Below are 20,556 nucleotides of genomic sequence, written 5' to 3'. Positions count from 1 at the left end.
TCAGGTGCCTCCCCCCATCCTGTCAGAATTGGATTGATAGCCCGTTCCTACTCTCAGCGCTCTGACTCTGCCCCTGCCTTGGTCTACCCCCTAGTAGCTTGGAGCCACATGTATATATACTTCATGGGAAGCACCCGTTAGCTGCTGGCTGATTTGGACATCAGCCCAAAGGGGCATCATGCCCCCAACACAATCTCTCCCTTTCAAATAAAATGTGAAAAACTCTCTAATCTCTATTTTGCCTCAGTTTCTCCAGCATTACAAGAGAAGCAGAAATAAATTTCTGGCTGGCAAAGAATCAGGAATGTCTCATGTAGGAGATGGCATATTCTACCTGGGCCTTGAGAAGATGGACAGGATTTCAGAAAACAGATTATGAAGTGGAAAGGTTTTTCAGTTATGGGAAAATTTCTACCTTATAATCTCTGCATTTTGAAAACATATAAGTTGAAAAAGACTGATTAGTTTGGAAGATAGGAAGAAGTTGATTTGGTGGGAATATATCCTATGTGAATAGGAGTAATGTGAGTGAGTCTAATTAATTGGTATTTGATTATTTAAAGGACACTGAATGCCAAGTTAAGGAGTTTGGATTTTTATTTGGTATGTATGCAATGGGGAATCATCAAAATAGCCATTTAAATGGACATAATGAGAGCTATATGTAGGGTAAATTAGAATCTGGTGAAATCAGCATCCACATTAATTTCAGAAATACCATATTTATAATTTTATCCATAGAAAGTTATTTTCATTTAACAAAACTAGATTATAAAATTTTCAGTTCTTAGTGATTTTTTAATCATATAGTAATATGACTCCATATCAATTTTAGAATCAACTATAAATTGCACTGTGTGGTTCTTAAATCTAAACTAGAGGTTGGAAGACCAGCTATTATTGTAGTCTAGGTGAGAGATAATAACTACCTCAAGTAGGGTAATGAAAGGTAGGAATAAAAAGGAAAGAAAGTACTTAAGAGGAAAATGAAGGGTTTGTTCTAGATTAGTGTTTTTCTACCTGTAAGTATGTTGTGAGGGTTTTTATTTGTTGAAGCATTGGGGTTAAATAACTTGCCCAGGATCATATAGCTACCAAGTGTCTGAGGCTGAATTTGAACTCAGGATCTTTTGACTTGGGACTAATACTTTATTTGCTGTGGCACCTAGTTCCCTATATTGTTGTTTTTGAGTCATCGTAGGGGTCCATCTCACTAAATGATAGTATAAGTCATAAACATACCTAATATATATGGAATAGATGTCTCATATTATATAGTCGTAGCTATATCTCCATAGCTCACCTTTCTTTTCATCTTTCTCATCATACTTTATTAAAAGTCTGGCTTTTAAGGAGCTGACTTATTTTCCTTCCATATTTCTCATTTTTGGATGGTTTCTTAGTTTGATCAGATTGGTCAGTTTCCAGGACAGTTGTAAAGGTAACATGGCATCCTACTGATGGGAGAGTGCCATCTAGTGACAAAAAAAGAGTAGCTGTAGTTTTTAACCATAACTCTACAAAATGGACCAGAAAACACTATTCTTGTTGCTGTTTCAATTAGAATGCTATTTTCCAAGAATACACTATGGCAAAAAGTGGATATTGCATGTTATGAGTTAAGTTTAGTTTCTATTTGAAACAAGAATTCTTGATGAGAGGATAATGATGATAATATCAGATATTTACTTTAGTGCTTTATTACAAAGTTTTTGATACATATTAGCTCATTGACTTCACTGCAGCCTAGTGAAACAGTGCAAATATTAACATTGAGAGATGAGGAAATTCAAACCTGTATAGTCTAGGTCTAGATTCTGTCTGTGGTCACACAGCTGCTATGTATTAATAAATAGGATTTGAACCCAGATGTTTCTAACTCCTAATTCAACATCTGGCCAAATCATCACTCATCTAGTCCAACTTGCTGCATCTAAAGAAGGGGATCCTCTATGACTTTCCGGACAAGCTGTTATTTAGGCTTTTTTCCCCCCAATTATCTTCTAGTTAGGGGGAACTTTTTCTCTGAAGGCTGTCTGTCAACTCCATGTTTATTTAATTCTACTCATTAAGAAGCTTTTTGTTATAATAAGCCTGTGCTTCCCTTGAAACTCAGGGTGCAGAGTACAGGACCTAGAATTAGGAAGATCTAAATTTGAATTCTACCTCAGACAATGACCATGGGCAAATCATTTAACCTTTCTCAATGTCAGTTTCCTTATCTATAAAATGATAAGCATAGCACCCACCTCCTAGGCTTATTAGGAGGATCAAATGAGTTAATGTATGTAAAGTGCTTTGCAAACCTCAAAGCACAATAAGCAATAGATATTATTGGGTTTTTTTAGGCTTCTGTCTTCTCATCCGTCAAAGACTTGGATTAGATGATATGAATTCCTTCCAAGCTTAAAATTCTATAATTTCAAGTATTCCACCTACTTTATTCCTTTTGTCCTCTAATGGTTAGCTTTTATCACATGATATCTTTAATGCAAGAGATTACAGATTAAGAGCAGCACAGCCACACAGGAAAGCAGATAACAAAACTTTATTTTTATTTACAAGGGGAAAAGGAGAACAGATGCCAACAGGGAACAATCTCAGTGTGTGGTCCCCATTGTCTTCTGCCATTGTGGGCAGCTTCTAGTGGTAGAAACTTAACAGACAGCACTGCTGTGTTCTCCCAGAAGTGCAGTAGCTTTCACACTTATTAAAGCGTCTTTGTGAATCAAACTTTTTTAAAAAGTATTTTTCCTAGATAGATGTAAAAATAATTATTAACATTGGTTGTTAAGTCTTGATTTCCAAATCCTATTCTCTCTTTCCCTCCCCTGTTCCTGAGATAGTAAGCAATCTGTTATAGATTATACATGCGTAAGCATATAGAACATTGCCCTATTAATCATCTTATGGGAAAAAAATAGGAAGAAGAAAGGAAAAAAAGGAAAAAAAGTGAAAAATAGCATGGTTTGGTCTATATTCAGATCCTATGAGTCAGATAGCAAGTTTTATCATGAGTCCTTTGGAATTGTCTTGGATCATTGTATGGCTGAGAATAACTAAGTTATTCAGAGTTCTATATTGTACAAAGTTGCGGTTACTGTGTACAATGTTCTCTTGGTTCTGCTTATTTCATTCTGTATCAGTTCATGTAAGTCTTTCTAGATTTCTCTTTCTTTTTACAATTAGTAATAATACATTTATTTTATTTTAATTTGTAGAATAAAACAAGCATTTCCATCCACAGTACAGTAAAAAAAAAAAAAATGATTGGACATTAAGTTGCAGATCTACTATCCATAATTTGCTATTCCTTCTAAATATACAAAATAATCATGTAAATTTCTTTTTTTCTTCTCTCCTTTCTCCCCCATCTTAGTGATGACTACCATTAGATACAAGCATGTATTATATGTATGTTTATGCATGTGTATGTACATATATAAAATTATTATTATATACATACTTGTATTTATCAGTTCTTTCTTTGGATTCAGATAGTATCTTTCTTTCTATCTCCTTTATAGTCAGTTTGGGTATTTATAATAGACTAACTTATTCACTCAAAGTTCATTCTTAAACCATTATTGCTGTTACTATATACAACGTTCTCTTGGTTCTGCTCATTTTGCATTTCGTGATTTTGTGCGTCTTTCCACGTTTTTCTAAAATCATTAAGTTCATCATTTCTTATAATACAGTAGTTTTCCATCACAATTATATACCACAGAGGGGCAGCTAGGTGGTACAGTGGATAGAGCACCAGCCCTGAAGTCAGAAAGATATGAGTTCAAATCAAATTCCTAGCTGTGTGACCCTGGGCAAGTCACTTAACCCCCAATTGCCTCAGCAAAAAACAAAACAAACAAACAAACAAAAAACCCCAATTATATACCACAACTTGTTTTTCCATTTCTCAATTGATGGGCATTCCTGCAATGTCCAGTTCTTAGTCCCTACCAAAAAAAAATATATATTTTTGTTCAATAGGTTCTTTTCCCTTTTTATTTTTGTTGAAAAAATTTATTTTAAATTGTTTTTGAGCTACAGCCCTAGAAGCGCTATTTCTAGATCAAAGGGTAAGCACAGTTTGATAGTCCTTTGGGCTATCCAGAATGGTGGGTCTCAAACTTTTATAGAGTTTTAGACAAAGAGGCATCATGACCCTAATAGGAGACTTCTCTTTAATCAATAGTAGAAAAGAAGTAATCTATCTGGGACCAGTGAAATGAAAGTATTTTCTAAATTGCATATTAAAGATTGAAAAATAAGGGGCAAATATATAGGAAACTTAACTAGCTGTGCCATTAAGCAAGAGAAAGGGAGAGGCAATATCAAATCTCTGAGTTTATTAGTCTTAGTTTAAAATTCCAGAGGTTGGGGCCATAACAGTCAGATGAATTCACCAGTACACCTCAGTTCACATTTGGCAGGCAAGTATAAGTTTCAGGAATGGGCAGGGGAGGGTTGGGGAGAACCCTTGAATTTATATAATTTTAGAGTTGTAAAGGATATTAGGTGCTGTCTAGCCCTTTAATTTTAAGGATGAGGAAATTGTGGCAGGGAAGTCAAATAGACATGTTTCAGCTCACACTGCTGGTTTCCATCAGAGCCAGATTAAAAACCCATGTCCCCTAGATTCCTAGTCTGGTGCAGGGCACTCCAAGAAGAGAAGATAGTGTAAGAAGCTGGTGAAATAGAAGACCCTAAATACAAACTTACTTCATATATGATTTGCCTGTGGCTAAATCAAATTGAGAATGTCAAAGCAATTTTAAGATAGTTAAAAGGGAAGGGTTTTGTGATTGCTGGGTAAGTTTTTTTTTTTTTTTTAATGCTTTTTTTTTTTTTTGGCTATATTTGTGAATGCTTAAGGAATTAGCAGGCATTGTGCTATGGAATCGATCAGAAATTTCATTTTTGGCCAGAAGAGATTAAGGGAAGCAAGTGGTCATAAAATACTACTACTGTGGGTAATCTGTTAAGGACATAGTTTAGCTATCAATGCCAGCCTTCCTTTGCCGCCCATTTGCCTCGGGGGAGGGAAGTATCCCATTATATTAGAGTCCTTTGCTGTTGGACTCGGTCCTGTTGCTAAATGGAGATTTGCACCCCAGCCAACATTTCTTGAACACATATTATGTGATTCATTTTGGGTGTAGGGAGATGGCGGGTGAGTCATAGACCCTTGGGCATGCCTGGATTTGTGGAGGAGGAAGTGGTCAGCAACAAGTAATTTTTGCAACCTGATCACCATCATGAGCAAAGAAAGTAGGTCCTGGAATATCTTGCACTTTTAACAGATGAAAGTTCAAAAGGAAACAGGGACAGGATTTAGAAGAGAGCCATGAATTAGGAATCAGTTTTCTCCAACCTACCATTTTCTACTCTGCATCTAACCTGCCCACCTTCCTCCAACCAATCAAAGGAAGTTTGTTGTGTATATAGAAAAGCAGTCACCACTTGACTCAGTCATTATGAGGGAAGAACAAAATCCTATTATAAGACTAAATTCAATGGATTTAGACTCAAACATTGGTCATCCAGGTCTCGGTGGAAGGGAAAGAGTTAATGAGTAGTTACAGCAGCAAGGACAGGTTGAGGTCCAAAAATAGAATAGTAGAATGATCCTAGACTTAGTCAGAAAGCCTGTGTATGGTGGACAAAAGTCTGGTTTCAGAAGCTGAAAATCCCAGTTCTTTGTCTGTTATAAAGCTTCTAATAGCATTGACATTTATATAATGCTTGGAAGGCTTGGAAAGTTATTTATAAACATTTTTCTTAAATAAGCTTTATGATAATCTTGTGAGGTAGGTGCCAATAAATATTTATTTATTAAATAGTTAATTATTATTAAACTATTAAATAAATAGTTAATTATTTATTAACTAAATAATAGTTTGTTAGAATTATTAGAACTGCACAACCTGTGTTTTACATACCTTTAATAACATGTTCAGGATGATACAGCTACTGAGTGTCTTAAGCAAGACCCTGAACAAGTCACTTACCTTCTATTTGACTGAGTTTCCTCATCTTTAAACATATACCTTCCAAGGTTGTTGTGAGGAAGAAAGGAGATCATATTTGTTAAATGTTTTGTAAACCTTAAAGTACTATAATTAATGTAGTCATCATCATCATCATCACATAAGTTTTTTACCATTTTACATCTATTGCTTTTCTTTGTTTTCCTTCACACTAAATATACTTAATTCTTTCAAGCAATCTGCATAGGTTATAGTTTCACACCTGTTATCATCTAAATTACCCTTTTCTGTACTTATTCTGATTGATCACTATTTATCTTGTGAGAATTAAATGGTAAATTAATTTCCAATCTGAAAAATTGAATTGGAGAAAAAAAAATTTTTTAAATTAGAAAATCGAAACCTAAGAAATGGGAGATTGGAATCCACAAAGACTTCAAAGAATGTAATCAAAGGAAAAGGTTTTATATTTGAACAGGAACCCCCTGGCTTTGGGCCCCCTTCCCCTTCCTGGGGTATCTTCTCCCAAAAGTGAGAATGTATGCTCCTTGGGGATCAGGGACTGACTATGTTACAAGGGGTAGAGATTCACATTCTGTAACTTCTGTAATATCCAATTGATGGGGAGTCAGGGGAGGAATGTGTGCTTCAGGATAGAAAATAAAACATTGCCTTAGTGGTTTCAAAAATATGTCTATTAACATAGGCACCCATTCATGCAAGAATGGAAAAAGCATTCATCTGTGTGTCAGTGAAGTTCTTGGTAAGATATTTTGTTTCTTACACTCTTTAAATATGGTAGAATCAATGAAAAGTGAGTCAGGGCAGGAGTAAGCATAGTGAACCTATTTCCATGACCACTCCTTACTGTTGTATATTTCCAGCCAATTGGATGGTTTGATAGATGCTGAATTTTCTTTGACTTTAGTGTGTGCTGTTCCAGGGCTTCTTTGTTCTAGAAAAATATGGATACGTGTAGAAAGACACTGTGCAGATCACAATGACATTGGTTTAATATATTTTGAATTGGTAGACATGGTGGGTGGGTAGGCAAGATGAGTTACTTGAGAAGATTATTTTGAGAGTATTTGGTTGTGCTAGTCAGGAAACAGGAGTGATATGACACAGAGGACCCTGAGATCTCTGACCCTTTTTCTCAGAAGAGCTGCTGGTTATGGGCTTTTATTTCTGTGGATCCAGATTCTCCATGGAGACACTTAGTTCTTTCCAATACCAATAAATCTATTTGTTCTTTATAATTTTTTATATAGACCAGTGATTTCATTTATCTGGGAAGCTTTTACCACCAATGTAGATCAATAGCTATTCTGCATTTATAGTCTCAGCATTACTTGAAGGCATGACAAGATTAAATGACTGACCCAAGTTCACTCTACTAAAATGTGTCAGGGGCTGAACTTGAACCCAATCTTCCTGGCCAAAGCTGTTGTTTGTCTCTCATACAAAAGCATTTTTCATCTTTCTTGATCCTGTTCAAATAGTGCACTAGCGCCTTTGGAACTCTACATCTATCTGTTACCTAGTCATGACTTTTAAGGATTGGCAGTAAGGCAGAGAGCAGTGTAATTTAGAGGACCTTAAAATGCCAGGTTGAGGAGTTTATATTTAATTTTAGAGTCAACAGGAAACCATTGAAGAAGTTCTATGAAAAAGTGAGTGACATTGCTAGACTAGTTACTTGGGAAGATTATTTTGATAGAAAGAATCGGACTCTGAAATAGCGTACAATTAGCCTGTGAAGGAAATCAAAAATGCAGGCAGGCAAAAATAGAGGGATTGGGCATTCTATGTAATGGTTCATAGTCATCTCTCAGAGTTCTTCCCCTGGGTGTAGCTGGTTCAATTCAATTCTGCTCTATTGGAACTGATTTGGTTCATCTCATTGTTGAAGAGAGCCACATCCATCAGAATTGATCATCATATAGTATTGTTGTTGAAATATATAATGATCTCCTGGCTCTGCTCGTTTCACTCAGCATCAGTTCATGTAAGTCTCTACAGGCCTTTCTGAAATCATCCTGCTGATCATTTCTTACCAAACAATAATATTTCATAATATTCATATACCACAATTTATTCATCCATTCTCCAATTGATGGGCATCCACTCAGTTTCCAGTTTCTGCTGGCCAGAAATTCTGACCCTAAGTTCAGTTTGCTTGTGATCTCACCAGTGGCCCATCTTGGGAAAGATTTCTAGAATCTAGACTTTTCCTCATTCCAGTCACAGAACATTGATAAACTCCAAACAGTAATTCACAAAGCACACATCCACGTTCTATCTTTGTTTACTTTAAGATATATGCCCTTGAGCACAATTTAAGTTATCTTTTTTTGTGTGTCCAGTTTTTAACTCTATGTTTTTTTGTGTGTGTATTTTTGTGTGTACTCATCTGCAATAGTAGAGGGAGTTTTAAAATCTGATTTTCCTTATGCCAATAAAATCACAAGTCTGATCTAAAATTTTATGTTTATAAATATTATATGTATATGTATATATGTTTATACATAGAGAGACAGCTGTACATAGATGGGTAAAATTACATAAATATATAATTTGGCTAATGGTCTGTTTCATTATTATTTATTACAATGTATTTAGTTGTTGAATTCTTTAATTGTTTCCCTGTTTTCCTTACAGATTTGGACATATAAATGTGCTTCACATACTCTTGGAAAATGGGGCAGATGTCAACGCACAGAACAGACTGGGGGCAAGTGTGCTCACAATGGCTTCCAGAGGTGGTCATCTCAGTGCAGTTAAGCTTTTACTGGAAACAGGAGCCTTCGTTGACAATTATGACCATTTTAATCACAATGTGCTTGAGAATGGCAACAAAGGGGACCTGCCAGACATCACTGCCCTGATGATAGCTGCCCAGCATGGACACGAGGCGGTGGTCCACCTCTTGGTGGAATGGGGAGCTGATGCTAACTACAGTGTTAAGACTATGGGCTGGAGTCCACTGATGTTGGCAGCTCTTAATGGGAGAGTGAGTGTAGCTCAGCAGCTGGTGGACAAAGGAGCTAACCCTGACCACGTCAATGTGCTGGAGAAAACATCTTTTGAAATTGCACTTGATTTCAAACATAAAGAAATGATAGATTATTTGGATTCTGTTACAACTGTTAGACCCAAAACAGGTAAGAGCCTCTATCCTCTTGTTTTTATTTTAAATACATAATAAAGTTATAATGCAATTTTTTTTCCCTTCTGTCCTTCCCTTCCCATTCCTACCTAGAGATGGCTACCATTAGAGACAAATATGTGTGTGTGTGTGTGTGTGTGTGTGTGTGTGTATAGACACACATTATGTAAAAATATTGCCCCATGCAGTGGAGGATTATGAAACTATATATGAAGATGGCGGTTGCATGGACTTATGAGAAAGAAGCCCCATTCAATACCTCTCCCCCTTCCTTTCCCTCAGCTAATTACAGTTCTGGTTCTCTAGATTTCTCTGTGTAAGGCTCATTTAAAGAGATCTTTATTTAATTTCTGGCTACAATACTTGTACTTCAAATAAGTTTCCACAAAATAGATGGTGATACCTGGATTATAGTTACATATTTGAAATAATTCTAATTGCCTTAGGTATGACTAATTGTATCAAAGCCTTTCAGTTATTGTCTATTAAAATTTCAAAAACAATTATTTGCTGGTATAGTCCAAATCTGACTATAATTTATAATTTAGAATAGGAATTCAAGAAATGCAAACATCTAGGAATAGGTACATCTCTCTACAAATTCTTAAACTGTTTCTATTCTATTCTAACTATTCTAAATGGAATAACTATTCTTATTCTTTAATTTACTGTGCTTTTCTTTGGGTTTAAGTATATCTAACTCACTCTGAATCTTTATGGCCCTGTTTGACCTGTCCACTAATCAGTTTTGCCAGATGTTAAAACTTTGAATCTTGCTTCTCTTGTTACACTAATAGTTTTAATGAAAGGTCCTTACCGAGTGCTTACCTTGAAAAGTTCATGTTTCTTCTGCCCTATAACTTTGGCTATTTGGGGTATCTGAATCTTCTTAGTTAAAAATAATCAGAATGAAAAAAAAAACATACTATGCATATTTTGATTTATTGGTTCTATCTCTGGATGTAGATAGAATTATTCTTCATAGGTCCTTTATCTTTCAGGGATTTATAATCTTCAAAATGACTTGGTCATTCAAAGTTGTTCTTAAACCAATATTGCTATTACAACATACACTGTTCTTTAGGAAGAAGTTATTTTAATAATACTTCTTAGCTTGGCGTTGAAGATCTTTCAAAGTTTAGTTCAACAACGAAGAACAATCTGACATAGAATGCTTTCTTTTCTCTTTGTCTATTGAAATTTTGTACATCCTTCATGGCCCACTTATCTTCCTTGAAATCTTCTTGCAACACATAATAGACTTTCAAATACTTTTCTCTATGTTGCCCAATCAGTGCTGTATTCTGTCAAGATATTTTTATACTCTGAATCTGTCAGCCATTGTTTTAGCTTTCCTTTCTAGTACCATCTGCAAATGTGAGATGCATGTCTTCTCTGCCTTTATCCAAGACATTCACAAAAATATGCTAAATAGTAGATGACCAAACTCAAGCCATTTCTTGTGACATTTCAGTAAGACTTCCTTCCAGTTTGACATTGGACTATTAATTACCTCTCTGGTGTGGCCATCTAATAAGTATTTTATAAATGTTTATTGAACTGAACTAAACCAATACCAAATCTGCTTTGCTGTACTATTGTCTCACTTATTTCCATCATTTCTACAAGAATAACATGACAGATTACCCAATTTTTTTTTTCCTGAGACAGTTGGGGTTAAGTGACTTGTTAAAGGTCATACAGCTAGGAAGTATTAAGTATCTGAGACTAGATTCGAATTAAGGTCTTCCTGAATTCAGGGCTGGTGCTTTATCCACTGCGTCACCTAGCTGCCCCAGACTACCAAATTCTTTACTAAAATCTAAATAAATGGTATTTACAGAATTTTGCTGATCTGCCAATCTAATTAGACTGTCAAAGAAGAATATGAAATTAGTCTGGCAGAACTGGTTTTGATGAAGTCCTGCTGTGTTTTTGTGATCACTACTTCTTTCGTTAGATATTCATTAGTCACCCTTTTAATAATATGTTTTAGAAGTTTGCTGGGAATTCAGATCAAGCTCAATAGCCTAAAGACTTCTGACCTTTTAGTCCTATGACATTTTCCTCATTTTTCTACTCTGACATATGTCACTGAAAATAGGCTCAGCTTCAGGATTATTCCTAAAGTTTAGAGGGGTAGTAAAGTAACTAGTTGAGTATTCAAACTGCTTGTGTATGTCAGGAGAGTGAATCTGGAGCTTGGGCTGCATAGTTTTAAGCATTCTAGGTTCAGAAAAGGAAATTGAGCTAGCTTTAAATTAACTACCAAAAAGTTGGGAGGGTGACTCTCTTCCATATGAATTTTCAGAAGAATTTTATTGATCTTTTAAGGAACTCTTAATACCTATACATTAACACCTATATATAAATATACTTTTGAGAGTAGCTGAAGCAAGAAATTCTTCTTATTTTCCCTTTTTTCCTCGACTCCTTTGCATTTCCTTTCACTTTTTGTATGGATAGTCTTTCCCACCCAGGATTTACCATACTAGATGGGCCTAGCTAAGCAACAAGTAAAGGAGGCTAGCCCTTTAAGAAAGTAGGAGTTTTTCTGCCACAGGAAGAAAGAGAGACACGGGAAGAGATGAAGGGTAATTGGACTAGAAAATGGGGAGATTTTACTGCTTGTGAGAAATAACACCTAACTGTTTGCTGTGGAGGACTGCTAAGCTCTCCTTGCCTGTCTGGATATTCTCAAGAGTTTCCTGACCACCTGATGATTGTGGAATATCCTTTTAACTTTGAAGTTGACTCTTTTGGATTGTTCATTAATAAAGTTGTTTTTAATTGTTAAAAAGAATAAAAGTGGTTCAGTAAACCAGTTATTTTAGGTTTCTCAAATGCAGTTCATCTGAGTTTATTGACTTAAATTCAAAGGCAACTAGGTGCTCTTTTACTCTTTTTTTTTTTTTTTTTTTACTAAATTTGGGATTTCAACAGTCCATCTATTCACTATTTTTGTTTGTTTGGTTTTTCCCATTCTAGTCCAAAGATATTCTCCATGGCAGAACTGAGACTTTTTTATATGATAAAGGATATCCTTAGCCTGGTCCTTTCTCACTATTCTATCTAAATTGAGCATTGGGTTATTTTATGATCATTTCCTCCATATGGCTAACATAATATTTTTTCTTGTTTTGTGTCCACTTTAGAAAGTGATTAGAAGGATCTAAACTAAATTAAAATACTTTAGGAAAACTAAGTCCTTAAGGAAAGGGAAGCTATCAAGAATAAAGCTCTGAAGATGGGAGCAAAGGTGACTCTGATATTGAGGAAATGAGAGTTGCCAAAAGAAACTAGTGTCCATACCCAGGAAATTCATCAGCCAACTTACATTTTAGAAAGACATACAAAAGGGAATTACTGCCCATCAGCTCTTCTAATTAAACTTTGTATCTTCTAAAAAAAAAAAAAGACAGGGAAAAGATTGAATATTAAAAAGCATACTGTGGTCCAGAAAAGAGCAATGAGGTTGTTGAATATTAAGGAAAATCAAAAGATTTCAGGCTTATCAAAAACAAACAAACATACTCAGGAGAACTGTATTTGAGAAAAGAAGAGGTTCAAAGATAAGTAAGATGATAGAGCAAAGGCATAAATAGCCTTATACTTGGATTAAAAAACGAACTTTGCAAGTATAAGATGGAGAACGACATGGCAAGATAGTAGCTCACCTAAAAAAATTTAAAAAAAAAAAACTCAAACTCAGTATAACTCAACAGTGTGATGTGGCAGACCCAAGGGGTAATATAATTTATGATATAATTTTGACTTGTGTAAAGAGAAATGATGATCCTACTGAATTTGCTTTGAATTTCATCTGGAGTATTAACTCAGTTCTGAGTACTATATTCTAAGAAAGAAAGCTACCAAGGAGAGTGACCAAAAGCAAAAAGTATTTCCCATCATAGCATATACACCAAACAATTGAAAAGAGAGGCTTTGGGGCCTGGAAGACCTGGGGTCAGGTCCAAATTCTGACATATCGTGGATTTTTGACCCTGAGGTTCTCTGAAGTGTTTTCAGAGGGTCTGCAAATTCAAAATTAATTTTTATTTCTAATATTATAAATATCTATAAATATAACCCACATAAAGTCCCTTTGGACAGATAATTTTTAATAGTCTGAAGATAATGAGAACAAAAGTTTGAAAACCACTGTTCTAAGAAAAGTACAGAACAAGTAGTGATCTGTACTAGAAGAAAGGGTTTTCTCACTTCCTTACATCAATGAAATTACTGGTCCAAACCAAAAAAACAAAACAAAACAAAACAAAACAAAAACCAAAACAAAACAAAAACAAGCAATTGGGAATGTTCAGTCCGGAGAAGAGAAAACCCAAGGAAGAAGAGGGCATTTATCAATTATCAAATATTTGAAAAGCTGTGTTCTACTAGAGCAAAGTTTCTTTAGGTGTGGACCCCTGGGGTCTTGAAATGCTTTTAAATAGTCCTCACATCAGAACTACTTTAGTAGTAAACTAAGATACTGTTTACCAATTAATTACTAATTACCTGCAATTTATGTATGAGGTCACATTTTCTTCATATATTTCAACATTATGTAGCAGATTGAATAAAGACACACATATAAAAATCTAGCTATCTTCAGACGTTAAAGAGATTTGCAAAAATACATAAAATGTTATTCTTTCTATTTTTTCTTTTGGAAAATATAGTTATTTTTACACAAAAATTTTATGTTCACATAAAATGGGTGTCTTATTTTTTAAATGAGTCAATAAATGTTTTTAAAAATTTATCCATTTTAATTTCTAATATGGTAAATACCAATATCCTGAAAAAGATGGCAAATCAATCTAGTATCTTTGCCAAAAAAAGCCCAAATGGGATCAGAAAGAGTCAGACATAACTGAAATAACTGAAAACACAGCAATAACAATAACAAAATACAAATCAATATAAGAAAAGTTTTAAAGAAAAGTTTTGGGGGAGTTCTTAGTTTTTAAGAATGAAAATAGATCTTGAGACCAAAAGTTTGAGAATCACTGTGTAAGAGGGGTTAGACTTGAGCACCAGGGATAGAATTAGATGTACTGGGTAGAGATTTCAGGGAGGTTTAAAATAAGGAAGAACTATTTAAAACACATACATACACACACACACACACACACACACACACACACACACACACACACACGCTAATCCAAATTGAGTGGAATGTACTGCTGAGAGTTGTAGATTCTTTCTTTGAGTAAAGCCTGGATGATCATCTGTTGAGAATTCTGCAGTTTCAGGTGTAGATTGATCTAGATGGTCTCTTCCAAATATGAACTTCTGTGTGATTCTATAATCTACAAAATCCATTTGTTTATACTTCTATCTATAGATGAGGAACAGACTATCAAAATAATCAGAATCTCAAAGAAGGCCATGCAACCTAAAACATGAGTCCCACCTATAATATATACACAAAAACTATTCAGCCTCTTTTGGAAGACCACTGCTGGCAGAGAACTCACTACTTATCCAGGCATTTTTTTACCACGTTTGTCAAGTTATAATTGGAAAATCTTTATATGAAATCCAAATCTTTTACTTTATTCTGTCTTGCTGTTTATCTTTCTTCATCTTTCAGGGGTTAAATATATTAAGAATAATCCTTCTACATTTGAAGAAATTACACATTTGTATTTTCCACGATAGCTTATAATGCTATTCGTATAAAAAGGAAGAATGTAAATGAAAAAGACCCCCAAAATGGTTCTCTTCTTTGGTGGCCCTGGGCCCTTCAGATTGAAGACAAAATCATGCATATGATTCATTGGAAATTCACCCTAAAATACAACAAAAATCCCTCAGGTCTAAACCACCTCTTTCTTACTCTCCTTGAAATTCTTAGGGAGATCCCCACACTCTGACTCTGGTCAGCACTAATTAATGAAATTGGATGCTTTTGATGCATTAAAATCACCTTCTTTAAAAATAAGGAATTTTATCTCCAGATTGGACAAAATCACTTTAATTGCACTTTAGAAATGGCTAAGAAAAAGGTTGCTTGATATAAACAAATGGTTTAAGATTACACAGTGTTATTTTGAATTCCCCATTATATTGTTCTGATTTTTAACTTTTTTAGTCTAAATGTTTTGTTTGTTCAGATGAAGAAAAAAGACGGCCTGATATTTTCCACGCTTTGAAAATGGGTAAGTGTTTTGGAAAATACTTTTAAGTGTATACCCGTGTAAACATATACATGTATATATGTATGTATATCCACATGTATAAAATTTTGACCTTAATATTTCAGCTACTCTTTTTCACCACCAGATGGCATATTCATATAAAAGTAAAGCAAATAAGGACACTATTCAGGGAACAGCATCGCTTTTCAGAAATGTGGGCAACTGACCAAAAAAGTTAGTTGACTCTCCAACTATTTTTCAAAATGATAGGTGGATAAACACATTAGTTTTATATTATATTTATATAACTTATATTATATATATTTATATTATATATAAATATAATATAATAATAATTAATGTCCCAGTTTTCCACATCCCCTCCTACTACATTCATTATCTTTTCCTTTCATCTTAGCCAATCTGAGAGATATGTAGCAATAGATATTAGATATTGCTTATACATGTACAGAATCTCTCTCTCTTCTCTCTCTCTCTCTCATATATATATATATATATATATATATGTGAAAAAATATATAATAGCTAGCACTTTAAGATTTACAAAGCATTTTATAATTATGTTTTCATTTTATTCTCACAATAATTTTGAGAGGTAGGTGTTGTTACAATTTTCATTTTTCAAATGAGGAAGGTGAGACAGATTAAGTGACTTGCATAAAATATTTTATAGCTAGAGAACAGCTAGAAAGTACTTAAGGCTGGATTTGAGCTCAGGTCTTTCTGAAGTCAGGTCCAGAGCTTGTATCTGTTGTTCCACCTAAATTCCTCCATATACTATATAAATCAAAATAATAATGATAGCTAGCATTTACATATGTGCTTTAAAGTTTGCAAAGAAGTTTACAAATATCTTTATTTTAAATGCAGTCCTAAGAGGTAGGGATTATTATTACTCTATTTGTAAAATATATGATTATATTTTAACAAGGTATTAATTTAACAGATATCTGAAGTTCATATGCAACATTATTCTATTTTCAGGAAATTTTCAGCTAGTTAAAGAAATTGTAGATGAAGATCCCAATCAAGTAAATATCACTAATGGGGATGGAGCCTCTCCTCTGATGCTAGCAGCTGTCACTGGACAGTTGTCTCTTGTGCAGCTGCTCGTTGAGAGAAATGCAGATGTTGATAAACAGGATAATGTTCATGGATGGACAGCACTGATGCAGGCCACCTACCATGGGTAAACTGCTTTTGTGAAGAATCACAATTCGTATTTTCTTTCTTACACTAAATGTTATAAAGTTGTTTCTTATATTGAATCTGGGTTTAGACATCTTCTTTAGGGATGTCAGGACATTTATAATAAGGAGCCAGCATGCTATAGCAGAGAAAATACTGGAGTCAGAATTAGAGGACCTGGCTTCAAATCCTGAAGCTGTTAGTTATTTGCTACATAACTTTCATTTAATTTCACCAAACCTTAGTTTCTTGATTTGAATAAGGTCATTTCTGAATTCCCTTCCTAGTTAGAAATCTCTTAAGTGTAAGTTTGGGAAAGAGACCTGGTATTCTATTAATATCGAAAATTTACTTTACTACAACAGATCTGCATCAGCTTTTTCAACTAAGAGAGTTATAACCCACTGCCACTTACTATATTGTTAATGAGGCATTTTTTAATATCCCGCTTGTTTTGTAGATTTTCTCTTTTTAAGCCATATTCATAAACAGTTATTGAGTGAGATTTTTTTTGAAGAAAATGTTGTGTTATAAAGCAATTGTTCATAAACAGGTGATTTAATTGGACTTTTAACATTTAAAGTAGTAATGTTCTTTGTGTTAAGGGACTTAAAGTACCAAGCAAACAATTTTGGTAGTAGTTAACCATCATAGACTATTTTAGATTAGTTAGCACGTTTAACAAGTCAGTCAGTCAGTAGAATATACAAAGTGCCTACTAAGCACAAGAAACAGAAAGAAAGTTTTTTGAAAAAATCCCTGTTCTCAGAATACTCCCAGTTCAATGAGGGGAGATGACATGCAAGCAATATACAAATAAGATACAGATTGGGTACTTTGGAGAAAATCACAGAAGGTAGGTACCAGAATTAAGCGGGATCAGGAAAGGCTTCCTGAAAAAGAAGGGATTTTATTTGGCACTTGAAGGAAGCCAGGAGTCAAAGATGAGTCTGGGAAAGAATTTCTGGTGTAGGGGACAGACAGTGAAAATGCCCTGACTCAGGAGATGGAGTATCTTGTGTGAAAAACAGGAAAGTGTCAAGATCACAGAGTATTTATACAGAGGGCAGAGGGAGGAGGAGTAAATTGTTATCAGACTGAAAAGCCAGGTTCTGAGGTGCTTTAAAAGGTAGTGACATGGTCAAACCTGTGCTTTAGGAAGATCAATTTTATAGCCAGATAGAGGATGGACTGGATTCAACCAGGCTTCTATCTCTGCATAAACATATCAGAGTTAGAGGAAATTCCAAGACTCTATGGTATTTTCAGTAGATCTCTTAACTGGAAAGTTAAAAGATCTGTTTTTCATCATTTATTGGGCAATGTCTTGGCCTTTTATTTCTTTGTATTTACATTGAAGATGGTTATCAGAAGAATGTATGGGGGAAAGAGAGTCTGCTTGGTTACTGGAAGGATAATTGATACCTTTTGTGTTTCCTATGATTTCACAGTGTCAAGACAGACAGCTAGAGAAAAGCAAGAGAGTGAGCTCCTCATGTGGCAGATCTGTAAAAGGAGTTCCATTAGTTGGATGGTCATTAATGGACTGCAATTTTGCATTGTTACAGTATTCACTTGAATATTGAAGTAAATTAAAGACATCAAATGTAATTAGATTTAAGGATTCATTCACTCAACAATCATTCATTTTTTAAATATTATCTGCAATTCATACTATGTTCTGGTTAAAAAGACTGAAATATTATAATCTCTTTCCAAAGAGATATTTTGAAATTTTCTACTTAATTTTGCTATATAGTAATGATATATCCAATATTCTTTCCAAACATCTGATGTGTTGAGTTGTAGTAACTGCTACTATATCTCTGGTGACTCAGGAAAGGATCTTTTTTTAAAATTTTTAACAAATGTAACTTTTGTTTTGTTCTGGTTTTAAATAGGAATAAAGAAGTTGTTAAATATTTATTAAATCAAGGAACTGATGTTACTCTTCGAGCAAAAAATGGATATACAGCTTTTGACCTAGTCATGCTGCTGAATGACCCTGGTATGTTATTTTATAAATGTTGTCCTTAATTAAATATAGCTTTGCTTAATTATTAGAAATTAATTTCTTTAATACAATCAATCAGTAAATATTTATTAAATGATTACACTGTTGCTAAGCATTGGAGATACAAAAAGAGGTAAAAGATAATCATTGATCTCAAAGAACATACAATATAATGGGGCACAATTAGTGAAACAATTATTTACAAAGCATGCTTTATACAATATAAATAGGAAACAATTAATAGAGGGGAACAATGTAATTAAGGGGGGGTCAGAGAAAGCCACCTGTAGAAAATGGGATTTAATTAGGATTTGAAGGAAGCCAAGGAGGTCAGTAGGTAGAGCAGAAGAGGGAAAGCATCCCAGGTATGGGAAAAGGCCAGAGAAAATGTCTAAAGCTGACAATTGAGTGTCTTAGTGGAACAGTCAGGAAATAGTGTCACTGGATGGAAGGGAATGAGTTGGGTAGTAAGGGGTAAGAAGGATAGAAAGGCAGGAGGATCTAGATTATAAAGGACTTTGAATGTCAAACTGAGTGGAGGTCTATTGGCTAATGGGGCTGTGTGTGAGACATTGTTAGATCTGTGCTTTAGGAAAATCATTTTAGTGACTGGATAGAGGATAGACTGGAGTAGGGAGAAACTTAAGGCAGATCATTGCAATAATCCTTATGCAAGGCATAAAGTGAGAAGGGCAGAGCTTTACATTCCTAAATATTTAACTGATGAAAAAGAAAAACAAACATTTTTATTCTTCTTTTAATTTAAAGCTTTTTATTTGTAAAACATATGCATGGATAATTATTCAACATTAATCCTTGCAAAACCTTGTGTTCCAATTTTCTCTCCTCTTCCCCTACTTCTTTCCCTAGAAGGCAAGTAATCTAATATATGTTAAATATGGTAGAAATATATGCTAAATCCAATATATGCATACATGTTTATACAATACAAATCAAATAGGAAAAAATGAGAAAGAAAATAAAATGCAAGCAAACAACAACAAAAAGAGTGAAACTGCTATGTTGTGATCTGCCCTCGGTTCCCCCAATCCTCTCTCTGGGTGTAGATGGCTCTCTCCATCACAAGATCATTGGAAGTGGCCACTACCATCAGAATTGATCATCATATAATCTTATTGCCATCTTAACTACATTTTAATTGTCCTTTGCTAACTGGAAAGATTTTCAGTTAATTGCAATTTCATTGACGTGATTGATAAATGTGTGTGTGTGTGTGTGTGTGTGTGTGTGTGTGTGTGTTGTGTGTGTGTACTAGAGTTTTGGGCTAGGAGTTAGGAAGATTTGGGTTCAAATCTTGCCTCTGATTATACTGTGTGATCCTACACTAAGCCACTTACCTTGATACAACCTTCTAGGACTTAGAAGGTAGCATGGCATAATAATAAATAGACATTGGTTCTGAAATCAGGACCCAAGTTCAAATTCTACCATTGAGAGAACATACCAATAGATTTTAAACTAATGATAATAGTAGTAAAATATCTTCTTTTACATTTATAGATACAGAACTTGTACGGTTGTTGGCATCAGTCTGCATGCAAGTAAATAAAGACAAAAACAAATCAATCAGCCAGTCATCTTTGCCCCAGTCCAGGATTAGACAATCTTTGAGTGTCCCAGTGTTACCAGATGACCGAGGTGGATTGAAGGTTTGCCTTTTTTCCTTTTTTACTAGTGATGAATACGCCATATATAAATAGATGATGCAGCTATGATTAACCATAACTCAGTTATCCCAAAACTAAGTATACATTGAGCAACAAAAGAAAAAGCAGTGTGTGACGAATAGAATTTTGTTCTAAGCTTGTTTTCTTCTATTAAGAATCTTTTAAAATTTTAGCATTTCATGGAACAATGTTATTTCTATCTCAGGAAGTTGCATCTTTCTGGAGGAATTAAAAACAATATGGTTATCATTTCATACCATCCAGTTTGATTATCTGTAATCTACTTTCCCGCATTTCTTTACATTATAGTCATTAGAAAATTAGCACTTACATATTC

At 34.4% G+C, this 20,556-nt stretch overlaps 1 protein-coding gene across 2 annotated transcripts in view; it reads left to right on the top strand.

Moving 5' to 3' along the window:
* Positions 1 to 20,556, top strand: part of ANKS6 (ankyrin repeat and sterile alpha motif domain containing 6) — a 73,336-nt gene that overhangs the window by 16,424 nt on the left and 36,356 nt on the right. For both annotated transcript variants that reach the window (XR_007948458.1, XM_051966703.1), the window contains exons 2-6: positions 8,652 to 9,154; positions 15,285 to 15,329; positions 16,314 to 16,518; positions 18,419 to 18,525; positions 20,053 to 20,201. Coding sequence is in view for 1 of the 2 variants with exons in the window: in XM_051966703.1 (XP_051822663.1) it covers positions 8,652 to 9,154; positions 15,285 to 15,329; positions 16,314 to 16,518; positions 18,419 to 18,525; positions 20,053 to 20,201 (1,009 nt within the window). In the remaining variant the exon portion in view is untranslated. The remainder of the gene's footprint in view (positions 1 to 8,651; positions 9,155 to 15,284; positions 15,330 to 16,313; positions 16,519 to 18,418; positions 18,526 to 20,052; positions 20,202 to 20,556) is intronic.

Source organism: Antechinus flavipes, chromosome 1, assembly GCF_016432865.1.
Source record: "Antechinus flavipes isolate AdamAnt ecotype Samford, QLD, Australia chromosome 1, AdamAnt_v2, whole genome shotgun sequence".
Classification (NCBI taxonomy): Eukaryota; Metazoa; Chordata; class Mammalia; order Dasyuromorphia; family Dasyuridae; genus Antechinus; species Antechinus flavipes.
This window is presented reverse-complemented; position numbering and strand designations above follow the sequence as displayed.